General features: G+C 45.4%; 1 protein-coding gene across 1 annotated transcript in view; it reads left to right on the top strand.

Moving 5' to 3' along the window:
- The first annotated feature begins 215 nt into the window (after positions 1-215).
- The window catches only part of CLTCL1 (clathrin heavy chain like 1), a 112,869-nt gene continuing 94,777 nt past the window's right edge, over positions 216-18,307 (top strand). Inside the window, exons 1-2 of the mRNA XM_025399141.1 lie at positions 216-343; positions 15,976-16,183. Coding sequence (XP_025254926.1) covers positions 302-343; positions 15,976-16,183 — 250 coding nt within the window. The 5' untranslated portion in view covers positions 216-301. The remainder of the gene's footprint in view (positions 344-15,975; positions 16,184-18,307) is intronic.

Here is an 18,307-nt window from a genome sequence, read left to right as displayed (position 1 = left end):
GGGGCGGGGGGGCGGGGGCGCGGGGGCGGGGGGGCGGGGGCGCGGGGGCGGGGGGAGCGGGGGCGGGGGAGCGGCGGGAGGAAGGGGCGCGGGGGAGGGTCAGGGGAGGGACGAGGGACGGGGGAGGGGCAGCGGAGGGGGTGGGAGCCAGGGCGCGGTCAGGAGGAGGGCGGGGGCCGGGACCTGGAGTCGGAACAACTGCGCCTGCGCCCTCGCCACCGGTCAGCCCGCGCGAGGGGTCGGCGGTCATCCCTGCCGCTTCCACCGCCGCCGCCGCAGCCGCCTAGGTCCCGCACCAGCCATGGCGCAGATCCTCCCTATTCGCTTTCAAGAGCACTTCCAGGTGAGGCCCGGAGGGCCCGGGGGATGCGCCCCGCGCTCCGTCCTGTCAGCCGCGCCTCCTCCGGCCGGCCTCTCAGGCTTGACCCCGCGCCCCTAGCCCCGCTGAGCCGCTGCCCAGCTGGCCGCGCCGACTTCTGACTTCCCACATGGGTTGGGGCTGCGGGGTCCCGGGCGCGGCGGCCGCTCGCGAGGACCCGCTCGGGGGCCGTCGCCGAAGCCCGTTACCGGCGGGCGCCGGCTGGGGAACGCTGGTGGTGGAAGCGAACGCCCCCTGGGACGCCCCGCTCAGTGCCCGCGAGGACGCACACAGATTCCCGCTTCAGGAGGGGCAACCCGAGGGCCGTGCCGATCCCACAGCTCCACGCCCCGCTTGGTGTTCTCCGGTCCTTATTCGCCCCTGAGTTTGCCTCTGTGCTCTGTTTTCGTTCCCAGGGCGGCTTCCCCTGGGAGGACCGTGAACATGCGTGACCCAAGAGAAAAATTTCTCAGGGCTAAGCCGAAGTAGGGCTTTTCAATGCAGTAACACTTCCAAAGCCTGCCTTTTTAATAAGGTCCCAGTTTGTTCTCCGTTTGTTTGTGCTCAGGAACATAAGGACTGGTCGCTGCTTTGAGCAAAGGCTTGGGTCGGGCGCCTTGCGGGCAGCTCACGGGTCTGCCAGGGAACGGTGCTGGTCCCCTCGTTTACCCGGGGAGGTGCGGCAGAGGAGGGTCTCCAGCGGCTCCTCCCTGAGTGCTCCGTGTTAAATCATCACACTCCCATTCGTTGCGATTCGCTTACTCTTTTGTAGATGAGGAAACCGAGTCTCAAAAGTGTTGAACTCATCTTCATTCAATAAGAACAGGATTCAGACTCCAGTCTTTTTGACTACAAAGTAGTACATCGAGGAACATGCTTGACTGAAAGTTCCTGTTTTCACAGTGCAGAGCACTGTTAGCCCTAGATGCAGACGGGAAAGGCCTTGGGACCTGTGTAGTGACCACTCCGGTCCCCTCATTCTGCAGACTGGAAACTTGATATCCAGAGGATCCTGCCAGGATCGCTTGGTTAGTGATACAGTGGAAATTGTGTGGAGGTGGAAGTGCCTCGACATCTGTCCCCCTGGACTTCATTCTGCCACTAAGCTGAGCCAGCGCCAGTCATGTTGAGGTAGCAAAATACTGCTGCTGCTCATAATAATGAGATGATGTAGTTATCATTTATTGAGCCATTTCTCTTGCCACTGACTATTGTATTTTATAAATCTCGTTTAATTTAATTCTCATGATAACTGAGGCAGGTAGTGATATCCTGTTTTCTACCATGGGTCACTGAGGTTCATATTATAATTCATTCAGCTAAAGTTACACGGCTAGTAAGTGACATAGCTTGAGTTCTAACCCAGGTCTCTGACTCCAATGCCTGTGCTTAACCACTGTCTAAATATGTTCTTTTCAAAGAGCAAGAAAGCAATAAGGCATTTTAGGTGTCTATCAGCGTTTCTAATGTCCATCAGGATTTGTAATGTCCGTCAGAGTTGATATGTTCCATTATCTGGAAAATGCTTGTGGCTTGTGGGCAGCCACCTGAATGAAAGTGTGTGGTTTGTGGTCTCCAACACTGACTGGGTCTTTGAGGCTGCTCTACATTCTGTAGAGCACACACTGAGTCAGCACACACTGCCTTCACTACAGACATTTCAAAACTTCAGCCTGTTCCTTAAATCCCAATCCTGCCATTCCTACCTTGCAACCAGCAGATGACTTGGAGAAAACTAAAGCCATAACTGGGATGTTTCTCACCTTTATGGCTGCAGACTTAGACGCTTGTCTGCAGCCACCCTTTCCTGCCTTCCTGTTGCCTCAAAAGTAGGTGTCCTTTCTTGTCTATGCTCTGGATCTGGTATCCTTCCTCCCTAAAAGGGAGCCTTGTTCAGTCATAGCCTCTCTTTGCTGTATTTTCATCCTTTCCCTCTCATGGTTTCTTCGTGCTTGTGTTGGGCAATGCTCACCTCTCTTCCATCTGTACAACCAGCAAACTTCTTCCCCCGCTCTTGTCCCCACGAAACTTCTCTTATAGCTGGATATCATGAAAGAGCTGCTTTAGCGCTTCATTATTTTTATATTCCCCAGTAACCTGCAGTCTGGCTTTTGTCTCCATTTTTTCCCCTGAATCTGTTTTTGCAAAGGTTACAAGTCATCCTGCAGGCTTTTTTATAAGGGTCACATTCTGTCTCTGTCCCATATTCTTACATTTTTTAACTTTCTAAAAATATGAAAATGATTTTTAGTTTAGCCATACAAAAGCAGGCTGCAGTTGGCTAATCTTTGCTATAAAAAATAAAATCAGGCCGAGCATGGTGGCTCACACCTGTAATCCCAGCACTTTGGGAGGCCGAGGTGGGTGGATCACCTGAGGTCAGGAGTTCGAGACCAGCCTGGCCAACACAGTGAAACCTGTCTCTACTAAAAATACAATATTAGCCAGGCGTGTTGGTACGCGCCTATAGTCCCAGCTACTCAGGAGGCTGAAGCAGGAGAATCTCTTGAACCCGGGAGGCAAAGGTTGCAGTGAGCCGAAATCATGTCACTGCTTTCCAGCCTGGGTAGCAGACCAAGACTCCGTCTCAAAAAATAAGATGAGGCCGGGCGCGGTGGCTCAAGCCTGTAATCCCAGCACTTTGGGAGGCCGAGACGGGCGGATCACGAGGTCAGGAGATCGAGACCATCCTGGCTAACACGGTGAAACCCCGTCTCTACTAAAAAATACAAAAAAAAAAAGAAAAGAAAAGAAAAAAAAATAAGATGAGATGAGATAGATGAGATAAAGCCCATCACAGCACACACGTCTTCTGTGATGTCCAGCCGCATCTGATGCTGTACTTTACTGCCTCCTGAGGGTCCTTTCTCTACTGTTTTTGGTCCTACAGTTTCCCAAGGTGTCTCCTTCCTTTCTGCCCACACCCACTGCCCTGTGGGTGCCTCTTGTGGATGAGCTTGGAATCTGTCTTGAGCCCCTCTACTTTTTCATTCAGGACATGCTGCTGGTGATTTTTTGTGTTCCCATAAACTTGGTGTTCCCAAGCCATCTGAGTGTTTTTGGAGTTTCACTGCTGTGTGCCTGAGAGGCAGTAGCAGGTCCTGGTTAAGAGCACAAACTGAGGCCAAACTGAAGGCATTGAATCTGGACTTAGGCACTTACTGGCTGTGTGATTTAGGGCAATATTTGTAGCTTTTTTGTGCTTCTATATCTTCATCTATAAAATAAGAATAAAAGGCATACTTCTTATCTCACAAGGTAGTTGTGAGGTTTTGAGTTAATAAATGTAAAGCTTTAAACAATGACATAATACAGTAGTCCCCTTTACCCATGGGCAATATGTTCTAAGACCCCCCAGAGGATGCCTGAAACTGCAGGTTGTTCTGAACCCTTTATACACTTTTTTTTCCTATGCATACATATGTATGATAAAGGTGAATTTATATGAAGCACAGTAAGAGATTAACAATGATAACTAATAATAAAACAGAACAATAATAACAATATGCCAGCATCACTACTGTTGGCCTTTGGGGCCATTATTAAGTAAATTAAGGGTTACTTGAACACAAGCTCTGTAATGCTGCAACAGTCAACCTGGTAACTGACCGCTACTAAGTGACTAATGGGCCGGCAGTGTATACAGCTGGATATGCTGGGCAGAGGGATAATTCACGTCCCGGGTGGGCTGGTACAAGATTTCATCACTCTCTGCGGAATGGCATGCAATTTAAAACTTAAGAATTGTTTATTTCTGGGATCTTACATTTAATATTTTCAGACTGCAGGTAACAAAGTGTGAAAAAACCACAGATAAAAGGGGACTACTGTAAAGCACTGTGTCCTTATGAGCTGTAGCTGCCATTGTGACAGCTGTCCACAGAAGAAGGCCAGGGAATGGTCAGCAGGTTCCTCAAACACAGTGTTCAGAAATGGGGTTCCCTTTCTCCCCAGATGTGTATCTTGCCCAGTGTCTAGCCAGGAGCCTAGGATGTGTTTTCCCCATCCTGTTGTCCCTTTCTCTTGTTTACTTTTGGCATTGTTCTGCTACTGTCATCATGACTGCCATTTCCCTAAACTATGCCATCCTTCCCCGCCTTGATGGTCATGCTAGCTTTGTCCTTCTGCTTCCAGTCTGGCCCTCCTGCGGTCCATTCTCCAGCACACAGGCAACGTGATCTTCTCCAAGGATGAGCATCTGCTTAAAGTTCTTCAGGGAGTGGTTTTGTGTTTCCTCTGGCATGAAAAGGCTGATCCCCACGTGCTCTTTCCTGTTCTTCCTAGCCCGACACCTGCTCAACTCTGCTGCTACTCCCTTTGTGTCCTTGCCAGAACACATTCTCCCCTCACCCCTCTTTACTCACTGACTCCTACTGAGCCTTCTGGTATCTGTGAAAATGACACTGTCTCTGGAAGCTCTCCCTGATTTGTCAGTTAGGAGTTCTTCCTCTGTGCCTCTTTGGGGTTCCTCTTATAATGACCCTCTTCCCAGGGTACTGTAGCTGTTCATTTTCTCTACTGGATTGTGAGCTCAGGAGCTACTATTTGAACTTTTTAGAAATATTCAAATATCAGAGTTGGAAGGGTATTTCTGTTTGTAATATCTGAGGATGGGCTGAGAATTTAGGACATCTTGATTCAGAAGAGGAATGGTTGAATAGTTTGGTGACATAAAAATTTTCTTGAGCCTTAAGCAATTCCCCCTAGCTAGATCAAAAAAGCAGCTGCAAGTTTGTAAGCTGTGAAATGTGTCATAGCTCAATACACAGAAAACATAAACATGTTCCCTCAAAGTGTCTCTGAGGTGATGTTCGAAACAGATGTAGAGACCTTGAGCATTAGAATTGTAGGAGAAAGATGGTCAAGATCTTAACCAGAGCTTCTCTACCTAGGCTGCATGTGAGAATGGCCTGCAGCTTTAAACATATCTCTGCTAGATGTTAAATCCAAAGCTCTGAGTGCTGGAGATGGAGCTTTGGTATTCCTTCCCAGGTGAGTCTCACACACAGCCCGGGTGAACCCGTCTTCTGCATGTTAGTCAGTATTAATCATTCAGGAAAGAGGGATGAAAGTAAAACTGTGAAGGTGTAGATTGAGCTTGAACTGAAAACAGTTCCCATCCACACACACCCGTGTGTGTCTGGAGAGGCTCCTGGGGCTCATGCTCCAAAAGGAGACACGTACCCATAGTAGGCCAGTTCATATTTGGTTTATGTTGCCATTACGTAGCTATGTCATTTTGTGAAGTGGTTTGTGAAGACAATAGTACTAAGACAAATGTGCTAAGACAGCTCATTGCATCCTAAAATTATGGCATTCCAGTGTAAAATATCTTTTAAAGATACCATGTAAGCTGTTAAATTTTGCCTATTGGCCTACCACTGCTCCTGGTATTGGAAATACATACTGGCCAGTTAGTTGCCTTCTAACTTGTTTATTTACAAAGCAAGGAGAGTAACCTGTCTCAGCCAGGGTGTCTGGGAGGGTGAGCCTCATGGGAGTGCCTACCACTGTGACATTGTGAGTGACCAAATAGTAAATGAATTTGAATGGAGACTCTTTGGAAAAACAAATCTTCACCATAGAACATTTAAATGTTCAGAAGCCTAAGCTGCATAAACCAGTGCTTTTTTAGTTGATTGGGTTGAAAGAATTAAGTCCTAGGAGGGTCTGAGTCCAGGTTCCTCTCCACTCAGATATTTCTGTTGCAGGGGCAAGTCTGATGGGAATTAAAATCTTTCAGTTCAACCTCTGTCTCTCCTCAGGGGAAACCACTATTAATGAATCCACTATATCTTTCCAAAAATGATGAAGAGAATCCTGCTTTAAATATGCTTCTGCCCTTTGCTTTTGTAACTTAACACACTGAAGATCACAGACAGATCACTGCATCTATCTGACATGTTTATCAGTATTCCCTAGGGTAGTAGTTGCTGACACCCTGTCACCCGCTTCTCTAAGGGGGAATCTTTCTGCAATCTTTCTGATTTTTCCTTCCTTGCTTCTTCACTGAGACTTTACTGAGTTTGCAGGCTCTTGTCCCGCATTTTCTTCCGCTTCTCTTGAGGCCTGCTGCTGGCCTCCATGCCAGAGAGATGACCATCACTCTTGGTGGGCTGAAGAAGGATGCCACAAAGCTGGGATAGCAAAGTTCAGCGACGAAATTAGAATCAGATGGATCTTGACAGGCCAGAATCCAACTAGTTGACATTTAACTGGGATAAATATAGAGTCTTGTGCACTGGTGTTAAAATACAGAAAACCTGTAATGGTGTAACTTGAGAGAAGTTCTGTAAAGCATTATATAAATGTAGTTAACTATCCCCGAACTAACCTACTCCTAGAATGTAAGTTTTGGAAAAGACCTTAGTGTCAACATTCTTCATAGGCCCTCATTTACAAAGCTCCCTCTTTAGGCTAGGAAAGGCTTGTTGATAAGTTTCAAATATAAAATGTTTTTTATTTTCTTGAGACAGAGTCTCGCTCTGTCCACCAGGCTGGAGTGCAGTGGTGCGATCTCAGCTCACTGCAGCCTCCACCTCCCAGCTTCGAGCGATTCTCCTGGCTTCAGCCTCCTGAGTAGCTAGGACTATAGGTGCATGCCACTATGTGTGGCTAATTTTTGTATTTTTAGTAGAGATGAGGTTTCACCATGTTGGCCAGGATGGTCTTGATGTCCTGACTTTGTGATCTGCCCACCTCAGCCTCCCAAAGTGCTGGGATTACAGGTGTGAGCCTCCGCACCCGACCCATTTATTTTTTTGAAAGAGTTTCGCTCTTGTTGCCCAGGCTGGAATGCAATGGCGTGGTCTTGGCTCACTGCAGCCTCTGCCTACCGTGTTCAAGCAATTCTCCTGTTTCAACCTCCCAGGTAGCTGGGATTAAGGGTGCCCGCCACCACGCCCAGCTGATTTTTGTGTTTTTAGAGAGATGGGGTTTCATTATGTTGGCCAGGCTGCTCTCGAACTCCTGACCTCAGGTGATCCACCCACCTTGGTCTCCCAAAGTGCTGGGATTATAGGCATGACCCACCATGCCCAGCCCTCAAAATATGTTTTAAAAACTGTAGATGAACTAAATTTTACTGCCCTGAAAAAAGTAATTTGTTTTACTACTTGTTTACCATCCATGTGCTAGGCACAAGGATAAAGCAGTGAGTGAGACTGGGAAGGATACAGATACAGAAGGAAAAAATACTGCTGTCTGCAGAGGTGTGAAAACATGGGAATGTTCAGTGCAACTTAAGCATTCTGGCTTCACTGATGTAGGCAGTTGGTGTTCTCACTAATGCTCTTGTATAAACACAGTTGTAGTCCTCCCAGTTAGACCTCTTCCTTAAGCCCCTTATACATAGAAACCACAGGACTATCAGATGAGTAATTTCTTTTTGCATATTCCCCAGAATCAGATTTTTTTTTTTTTTAATTTTAGATAGGGTCTCTCTCTGTAGTGCAGTGGTACAATCTTGGCTCACTGCAGCCTCTGCCTCCTGGGTTCAAGCGATTCTTGTGCCTCAGCCTCCTGAGTAGCTGGGGCCACAGGCGTGTGCCACCACGCTCAGCTAAGTTTTGTATTTTTAGTAGAGACCCGGCTTCACCATGTTGGCCAGGCTGGTCTCAAATTCCTGACCTCCAGTGATCTACCCACCTTGGCCTCCCAAAGTGCTGGGATTACAGGCATGAGCCACCATGCCTGGCCCCCAGTGTCAGATTTGAATTTTGATTGATTTAATTGCAGGCTTTGAGAACTGAAAAGGATCATTAAACAGCATCTTCTTTACCTTCTTTACTTAACTCTTATATATGCCATTTAAAATGTGTAGCAAAGGTCCAGTACAGTGGTGCATGCCTGTAATCCCAGCACTTTGGGAGGCCGAGGAAGGTGGATCACTTGAGACCAGGAGTTCAAGACCAGCCTGGCCAACGTGGCAAAACCCTGTCTTTACTAAAAATACAAAAATTAGCCAGTGCAGTGGTGGATACCTGTAGTCCCAGCTACTTGGGAGGCTGCATCATGAGAATAGCTTGAATGTGGGAGGCAGACTTTGCAGTGAGCCAAGATTGCACCACTGCACTCCAGCCTTGGCAACAGAGCGAGACCCTGTCTCAAAAGAAAGAAAGAAAATTTTTTTAAAAATGTGTGTAGCTAGGTCACCCATCAGAATAATGTACTAGGGATCAAGAATCCTTGGTTATTTTTGCTAACTAGTGAAAAAAAAACCCTGGGCCGGGTGCTGTGGCTCGCACCTATAATCCCAGCACTTTGGGAGGCTGAGGCAGGTGGATCACCTGAGGTCAGGAGTTTGAAACCAGCCTGGCCAATGTGGCAAAACTCTACTGAAAATATGAAAATTAGCCAGGCATGGTAGCTGGCGCCTGTAGTCCTAGCTATTCAGGAGGCTGAGGCTGGAGAATTACTTGAACCCGGGAGGCAGAAGTTGCAGTGAGCCGAAATCGTGCCACTGCCCTCCAGGCTGGGTGACAGAGTGAGACTCTGTCTGAAAAAAAAAGAAGAAAAAAAGAAAACCTGACTTTTCGGCACATCACTTTTCTGGGACTTAGTTTCTGCATATGGAGAAAAACTCACAGTAGTATCTGTCATCTTAAATGGAAAAGTTATTTTTGTGGGATTGTACTGTATTGAGCATTCCTGGCTAAATGAATAGAGAATGAGTTCTCCACTCATTGTACTATTAAAACTACCCTTGCCCATTTCTGTTTTTTTCTTCTTTCTTTTTTTTTTTTTTTTTTTTGAGACAGAGTCTCGCTCTGTCGCCCGGGCTGGAGTGCAGTGGCCAGATCTCAGCTCGCTGCAAGCTCCGCCTCCCGGGTTTACGCCATTCTCCTGCCTCAGCCTCCCGAATAGCTGGGACTACAGGCGCACACCACCTCGCCCGGCTAGTTTTTTGTATTTTTTAGTAGAGGCGGGGTTTCACCGTGTTAGCCAGGATGGTCTCAATCTCCTGACCTCGTGATCTGCCTGTCTCGGTCTCCCAAAGTGCTGAGATTACAGGCTTGAGCCACCGCGCCTGGCCATTTTTTTCTTTTTTTGAGATAGAGTCTTGCTCTGTCGCCCAGGCTGGAGTGCAGTGGCGTGATCCTGACTTGCTGCAGCCTCCACCTCCTGGGTTCTCCTGCCTCAGCCTCCTGAGTAACTGGGATTACAGGCATATGCCACCAGACCCGGCTAATTTTTGTATTTTTAGTGGAGACGGGGTTTTACCATGTTGGCCAGGCTGGTCTTGAACTGATCTCAAGTGATCCACCCGCCTTGGCCTCCCAAAGTGCTGGGATTACAGGCGTGAGCCTCTGCGCCCGATCCCCTTGCCTATTTCTTTTCTTTTTCTTTTTTTTTCTTCTTCTTCTTTTTTTTTTTGAGACACAGTCTTGCGACTGTTGCCAGTCGCTGGAGTGCAGTGGTGCGATCTCGGCTCACTGCAGCCTGTGCCTCCTGGGTTCAAGCGATTCTCCTGCCTCAGCCTCCCAAGTCGCTGAGACTACAGGTGCATACCACCGTGTCCAGGTAATTTTTGTATTTTTAGTAGAGATGGGGTTTCACCATGTTGGCCAGGATGGTCTCCATCTCTTGACCTTCTGATCTGCCCACCTTGGCCTTCCAAAGTGCTAGGATTACAAGCGTGAGCCACCACGCCTGGCTGCCCCTTTCCCATTTCTGAAGACTGCAGGATAGCACTCCTGGTTGAGAACTACTGTCTTAATTTCATCTGATAGTCTTTATCTTATTTTTGGATCCACTATTCTCAGATGTTAAGACACTGTCTTATTTGTGAGGTCCTTTTACCTTTTTCAAATGCCATACATGTGTATATATGCTCTTAGATAAGGAACTTAACTACTATTATTTAAAAACCCACTATGCTCAAGAGGTTGGATACAGATTATTCAGGGTTACAAATTCTTGATATTTGGAGTTGAAATCAGAATGTCACCATATTAACCCAATATTGATCCCCAAACTGAGAACAAAATGACAATTTAGAAAACTCAGGCCCAGTTACATGCACTGCTCTGTCTGGAGAGCATCCAGTCCTATTCTGCTAAAGCCAGAAAATCCGGATAGGTCGACAAGACCACGAATGGGTTGCTTACCAATACATGGCCAGCTTTGTTTTACTTATGTCTCCAATCGCTACCAAATTATATTGAGGCTAATTCCTGACATCTTGTTTTATCCTTAAACACTTTAGGATGTATCTCCAAGAGAGAACTCTTTGTTATTTTTTTCTAAGTTTTAAAATTGTGGTAAAATACATATAACATAAAATTTATCATCTTAACCATTTTTAGGTGTACACTTCAGCGATATTAAGTACATTCAAATTGTTGTGCAGCCATCACCACCATCCATCTCCAAAACTCTTTTCATCTTGTAAAACAGATGCTCCATACCTATTAAGAAATGACTCCCCCATTCACACTCCTCCCCCTAAAACCATCTACTTTTTGTTTCTGTTTCTGTAGATTTGACTGTTCTACATACTGGATATAAATGGAATCATACAATATTTGTCTTTTTGTGTGACTTTTTTTTTTTTTTTTTTGACATAGAGTCTCGCTCTGTTGCCCAGGCTGGAGTGCAATGGCACAATCTTAGCTCACTGCAAGCTCCGCTTCCTGGGTTCAGGTGATTCTCCTACCTCTGCCTTTCAAGTAGCTGGGATTACAGGCGCCCGCCACTATGCCTGGCTAATTTTTGTATTTTATCTATTCATCCATTGATATACACTAAGAAATCTTTTTTTTTTTTTTTTTTTTTTTTTTGAGACAGTGTCTTGTTCTATCGCCCAGGCTGGAGTGCAGTGGCCTGATCTCGGCTCACTGCAAGCTCCAACTTCTGGGTTCACGCCATTCTCCTGCCTCAGCCTCCCGAGTAGCTGGGACTACAGGTGCCCGCCACCAGGCCCGGCTAACTTTTTTGTATTTTTTAGTAGAGACAGGGTTTCACCGTGTTAGCCAGGATGGTCTCGATCTCCTGACCTCGTGATCCGCCCGTCTTGGGCTCCCAAAGTGCTGGGATTACAGGCATGAGCCACTGTGCCCAGCCAAGAATTCTTTATTTTTTAACTCTAATAACATCACACCTAAAAAAAAAAAATCTAATTTCTCAGTATCATCCAGTATCTTGTCAGTGTTGTTTCTCTATTTGTCTCAAGTGCTTCGTACATTTGGTTTATTTGTATCAGCATCCAAAGAAGGCCTGTGCATTGCATTTGGTTGACATTTTATGTATTAGAGCTGCTTTTTGAAGCAAGCTTTGACCTTTTTTTTGTACTTAACACAAATGTAGTATTTTATTTGTGTACATTTATCTTTTTAATTTCATAGTCCTTTCAAATCTGTTAAGATTCTGATTGTTACTCTAGTATATTGACAGTCTCAAAGCATACCCTTAGCAGATGAAACAGTCACTGTGTATGACTTTGGGTAGAGTCATTATTCAGAATATTGACCAGCAGATGATTAAGGTCTGAGCTCTGGGCCCTGGCAGCAGACGGACAGAGGTCAATGTGGCCAGCACCACTGAGGTGCGGTTCAGCTGTGGACACAAGCTCACTTCATGCTTTTCCATCTCATTCCAAGAGTCTTTTGTTTCATACATTGTTTGGGCTTTTATGTGCTCAGTGTTTTGATGGATTCAAAATGAGGAGAACCTGAATTTGACTCTGAGAATAAAGAAGAGATTAAGTAAATATGAAAATACAAAGCAAAGCTCTCTATTCTATAAGCATGCCACAGGTAAGGCTTGGGGTAGGACACTGATTACCCATGAAAGTTACTTTGGCTACCTCAGCTGAGGTAAGCCAGATGCTTTGCTGAAATGAAGATTTATTCTACCACATTCACTTGACTTCAAGAAAATTAGATTGATTTGGTGTGACTTCTTAGTGAGCCCACATTGGCTGCAGGTATTCATGTTTTTTCTTTTCAAAGGGCTCACAAATCTGATGGATAATGTAGAATTTGGAGGGGGAACCTCAAATGCAGCAGTCTTATCTTCTGGAATCCCACTGTCCTCTGTTTTTTTAATAAATATTGTAAATCCTAGCACTTTGGGAGGCCGAGGCAGGCAAATTACTTGAGGTCAGGAGTTCTAGACCAGCCTGGCCAATATGGTGAAACCCCATCTCTACTAAAAATTACAAAAATTAGCCGGGTGTGGTGGTGCATGCCTGTAGTCCCAGCTACTCGGGAGGGTGAGGCAGGAGAATTGCTTGGACTCAGGAAGCAGAGGTTGCAGTGAGCCAAGATTGTGCCATTACACTCCAGCATGGGCGTCGCAGTGAGACTGTCTCAAATAAATAAATAAATAAATGAACAAACAAAGTAACTTCTAGGGCATTTGTATTATTCTGTTTTTCAGGATTTTTCTATTACTTGCAGACAGAGTAAATAATACTAATCTGGCCAGTGGTGGCTCAAGCCTGTAATCCTAGCACTTTGGGAGGCTGTGGCAGGCAGATCACCACAGGTCAGGAGTTCGAGAGCAGCCTGACCAATGTGGTGAAACCCCATCTCTACTAGAAATACAAAGAGTAGCTGGGCGTGGCGGTGACTGCCTATAATACCAGCTACCCAGGAGGCTGAGGCTGGAGAATCGCTTGAACCCGGGAGGTGGAGGTTGCAGTGAGCTGAGATCACGCCATTGCACTCCAGTCTGGGGGACAGAGCTAGACTCCGTCTCAAAAACAAAACAAAACAAAACAAAACAAAAACGCCACTAATCTGATCTGTGTCCTCCAGGAATTTATGACCTTGGATGTTGTTGTATAATCCAGCAGGGAACTAAACTAGGAGAGGATGATGGAATTTGAACATGGCTGATTTGTGAGAAAGTTGGTGAGACTGGGAGGTTTTCTTTGGTTGTGCTAATGTGGTTTCCTGGTTTACTAAGTATCAGTGGTTGCACTTGTGGGACTTCTGTTATCTTTTATTCTTGGTTTACTTAAGTATGTTAACTTTACGTGAGTAAATTATGTCCATCTTCATGGGCTGCTCCTCTGCTTCCCTTCTAAGCCTTAGTGTGTCCTGGGGCTCTGTGCTCTGGGCTCCCAAGCCATTCTCTCACTCTTCACGGTCTCTCTCGGTGCTACCATCCAGTCTCATGACTTCGCCTGCCACAGATGACCCCCATATTCTTATTTGGGGGCTTGAAATTTTTTTTTAGACTTACAAAAAAGTTAAGCAATATAATACCTAAGAAAATTTCAAAAGTAACAAGTGCAAAGGACAGCAGGCCCTACCAGATGTTACAAAACCTCCATAAATAAAATAGTGCTAATGTGTAGATAGATTTTGGGAGCTCCATGATAACTGAACACATGGAGGTTCCTGAAGAGCCGTGTGCTGGAAAAGGCAAGGACACCCCTTGCACCTTTCTCTAAGCGCCTCTTTCATCTGGCAGTTCATCAGTGTCCTTTGTAATATCCTTCGTAATAAATGAGAAACGTGTCTCTTGAGTTGTGTTAGCCACTCCAACAAATTAGTCAAACCCAGGAAGAAGGTCATGGGAACCCTGGTTTATAGCTGGATGGTCAGAAGTACAGGCTGCAGCCTGGGGCTTGCGATTAGTGTCTGAAGTGGAGTCAGTCTTATGGGACTGAGCCCTCAGCCTATGGGATCTGATACTATCTCTAGGTATATATTGTTAGAATTGAATTAAATTGTGGGATATCCAGGTGGTGTCTGCTGGAGAAACCCCCACACATCTGGTGTTAGAAATCTTGTGTTGAGGGATGTGTGAGAACAGGAAAAATACTTTGGTTTTTCCTATCCTTCATAAACCACTGCTAGCATTATTTTCTTTGCTATAACCCAAGTTTGGAACATGAAGGGACTTTTCTTGTAATAATGGCAATATCAATTGGCAAGTTCTATTTTTAAAAAAATTATTTCACTGCAGCTATGAAGTAATGTTTTGTTTTTTGCTGTTATATCTGTTTTTTGTTTGTTTTGGTGGACTCATTTGGGAACATAATCACCACTTAGTTTATCTTTTCTGTGTTAAAATGGAATATGAATTTCAAAGAACTCAGTATTGTGGTCTGAACACAGGCTTTATTATACCTGGCTCCATCATTAATCAGCTTTGTAACTTCTGAAAGATTTCTGAACCCCAACACTTTGTTTTTCCCAAGTGTAAAGTGTATGTGAGATGCTTGTCTCAGTGGGTTAACAGGAGGATGAGATGAGGTGACCTGTTGTCGTGTAGCCTGCTCCACTCAGCAGCTGGAACATCCAGTATGTGCTAGACTCTGCTACAAAAGACAAACAAGGCACCGTCCTGAGTTATACTCGCAGTATGAACAGTCTTACTTGTGTTCCTTCCAAAGGGTGGTGGTGATTTTAACACAGTGCTCCATGATCTTTGTTGCTAGTGTGAGCCTCTTCAAGGTTACACAAGGTAACAGATGTTAAATGGTCAAATCAGTAGCAGTAGAATTGGAGCTGAACAGAACAGTGTTTAAAAGTAAAGGTATCGTCGGCCGGGTGCGGTGGCTCAAGCCTGTAATCCCAGCACTTTGGGAGGCCGAGACGGGCGGATCACAAGGTCAGGAGATCGAGACCATCCTGGCTAACACGGTGAAACCCCGTCTCTACTAAAAAATACAAAAAACTAGCCGGGCGTGGTGGCAGGCGCCTGTAGTCCCAGCTACTTGGGAGGCTGAGGCAGGAGAATGGCATAAACCCGGGAGGCGGAGCTTGCAGTGAGCTGAGATCCGGCCACTGCACTCCAGCCTGGGTGACAGAGCGAGACTCCATCTCAAAAAAATAAATAAAGGTGTCTTATAGGTAGGTCAGAGCAGGGAAGTTTGTAGAAATAAGCTTGGTGCTTTATGGGAATGATAAACATTTCTTGAGTGTGTGTTTTCCCAGAGTTTTTCATTGAAGCTTATCCCATTAACAGGTCTTGATTTAGCCCAGTCACTGGTATAAGATGGCCTTTGGAGAAAGGCACCTGGTTTCAGTTTACACAGTAGAAGGAATCCACCAGCCTTGGAAGATGTGCCAACCTGCTGACTTTCTTATTAACCTCAGACTCTCCAGGAAGTATTCACACTGACTTAGAAATTCCTTCAAATCAGATTTGGACAGATTTGATGATATCTAGGGAAATATTTAAGCAAAAACCTTTGGCCAATTCTTTTTTCTTGCCTTTTGGAGAAACCAGGTTTTGTGTTTCCTCCCCTTTTCCCTTCTGCTTCCCTCGCCTTCACCTCTCCAAGACCTCCTTCCTTCCAAAGCTCTTGTCAGTGGTGGGCTTATCTGTGACACCTTATCTGATGGTGTTCTTTGGGAGTTCACCCCCAACTCATCTCTTCCTGTCTGTATCACTTGTGGCATCCTTGACACTGCCTAGTGTCATCCTGCACATGTCTTATCTCCACTGTGGGTTGGTCATCCCCTTGAGAATTGATTCACAGGCTTGGGTGGATCTATTACAGGTGTAGAAAAGCAAGCTAATGTTTGCTTCAAGTGTTTACCTAATGTTAACTTTTTTCTAAATTTTATTTAACTTCTCCTCCTCCTTTGCTGTTGGCTAGGGTCAATCCATTTCAGAGGAAAAAAAAATTAATCAAATGCTTTTTTTCTGTTTAGCTTCAAAACCTTGGAATTAATCCAGCCAACATTGGGTTCAGCACACTGACCATGGAATCTGACAAGTTCATATGTATCCGAGAGAAAGCTGGTGAGCAGGCACAGGTCACGATCATTGACATGAGTGACCCAATGGCTCCGATCCGACGGCCTATCTCTGCAGAGAGTGCCATCATGAATCCGGCCTCTAAGGTGATAGCTCTGAAAGGTAAACCTGATGGGATTGTTAGAAAGGAATCTTATCTCACTTTTACTGCTGTGTTACCTTAAATATTGAACAAGTGTCACTAAGCTCATGGCAAAGTGTCATCAATAGTATTCAACTTAATTCCAAAAGTTTTAGCAAAAGTTATATTTAGTGTGCCCTACTAAGAGGCCCCTGAGCACCAGAGCTTCTCGGTAACATCACCCACAGTGCCAGACACACCAAGAGGAAGAAAATGCCCAAGCCTTTGCCTTCATGCGACTAGGAACGCACAACAGCACTGTGCCTGTTTCCCAGGAAGGCTGTGTGGCCCCCTTGCCCGAGGGCCTGCTGCAGTGGTGCTTCCAGTTATCCGACGATACAGGCTTGGGGGTTTTCCTCCTGTGAAACACATCAATGGTAGAGGAGCTGATAATTAATAAAATTTCACTACCTTGAAATCAGGGCGTCTTGGGTGCTTAAAGCCTTCTAGTTATCTCGAAAAATACAGAATCTTCTTATATTGCCTTCATTTGGGAAATAAAAGGATTATGTATGCAGTAGACTTAATGTTTTATGTGAAATGCATTATCACTTACTTTGAAAAGCAAAACCTGGGCCAGCCGCGGTGGCTCACGCCTATAATCGCCGCACTTGGGGAGGCCGAGGCGGGTGGATCACCTGAGGTCGGGAGTTCAAAGACTAACCTGACCAACATGGAGAAACCCCATCTCTACTAAAAATACAAAAAATTAGCCGGGTGTGGTGGTGCATGCCTGTAATCCCAGCTACTCAGGAAGGCTGAGGCAGGAGAATAGCTTGAACCCGGGAGGTGGAGGTTGCAGTGAGCCGAGATCGTGCCATTGCACTCCAGCCTGGGCAACAAGAGCCAAACTCAATTTCAAAAAAAAAAAAAAATGATAAGCAAAAACTGTTTCTGGACCTAAAATTTGTGAATGCCAAATATTAGCTTTACCTAGGCTTCTATTTTGTTACAGAAGTAGCGTCTACTTGGTCATTTCAGTAGATAGAAGGACATCTGGAAGTTAAGACCTTTCTATTTAAAAAGAAATAACTGAAATTCTTTTATTTGAAAGGATCTTTGGTCTATTACCAACCCTACCTTTTCCCTTGTAATCTTGTCAAAGTAATTATTTTTGAACATATAGTATAAGCAGTATAAACTATTTTAGTTAGAAATTATTGCTATTCTGGAATATTAATGTTTCTTTTATCTTACCTTACTTTGTCACTTATCCCTTGGCTGTTTTTGATGGAATATTTGCCTTGTAGCGTTGCCCTTTTCTGCATTTTATGTTGTTGTAGTACTTAAAAAAATATTTGTAGAGAAGGGGGTCTCACCGTGTTGTTCAGGCTGGTCTTGGGCTCCTGGCCTCAAGGGCCTCTCAGAGTGCTTGGATTATAGGAATGAGCCACTGTACCCAGCCTTGTTGTTGTACTTTTGCCAGACCTTATTTAGCATGTTGTTTGCTGTTTAGTGTTCTCAGTAGGTCTCAAAAATGATCTGCATTTTAGTCTTCCTGGTTTTCTGGTACAGTTCTTTCTAACAATGTGCAGTGTGGAGCTCTTAGGGTGTGTGTGTGTGTTCTGGTGTGGAGTTGGGGAGTAGAGAGAACGCAGTGGTTAGATATTGTCGATCCCTTCCAGCCAGAGACCACCAGGAACACACTTGCAGTTGAACAAGATGGGTTTATTGTTGCAGTGGGAGAGAACACACGCCATGGGGAACTGGGAAGTGTCTCGGTAAGAAGGTGGTAGAGCCTTTTATAGGATTTGGGCTTTGGTTGGATGATGTAGGGGGTAATCTAAGGAAGCAGGGGTTTGCTGTGGATTGGATGCTGGCAGCAAGTGGGGGTAATTTTTATGATTGTGTATCTCAATAAATCTTATCTATTAGGGAGGGAAGACTAGAGTGAGATTAACGCTCTAATGGGTAAAGAAATAGCAGTCACTTATTTTAGCTGAAAGAGAGGGGTGTTGGTATTTTGTGAGTTGCGCAGTAACCTTGTTGTTTCTGTGCTTGCTCTGTCTCACTTGATCATGGTCTCAGAGGGCCCTTGCCTGAGGCTGCTGTTCTCCAAGGTGGTTTATGTCCATCAGGAGAGCAGCATGGCCTTGCTGTGATTG

Source organism: Theropithecus gelada, chromosome 10 (assembly GCF_003255815.1).
Source record: "Theropithecus gelada isolate Dixy chromosome 10, Tgel_1.0, whole genome shotgun sequence".
NCBI classification, from domain to species: Eukaryota; Metazoa; Chordata; class Mammalia; order Primates; family Cercopithecidae; genus Theropithecus; species Theropithecus gelada.
The sequence above is the reverse complement of the archived record's forward strand: the minus strand, read 5'-3'. Positions and strand labels throughout refer to the sequence as shown.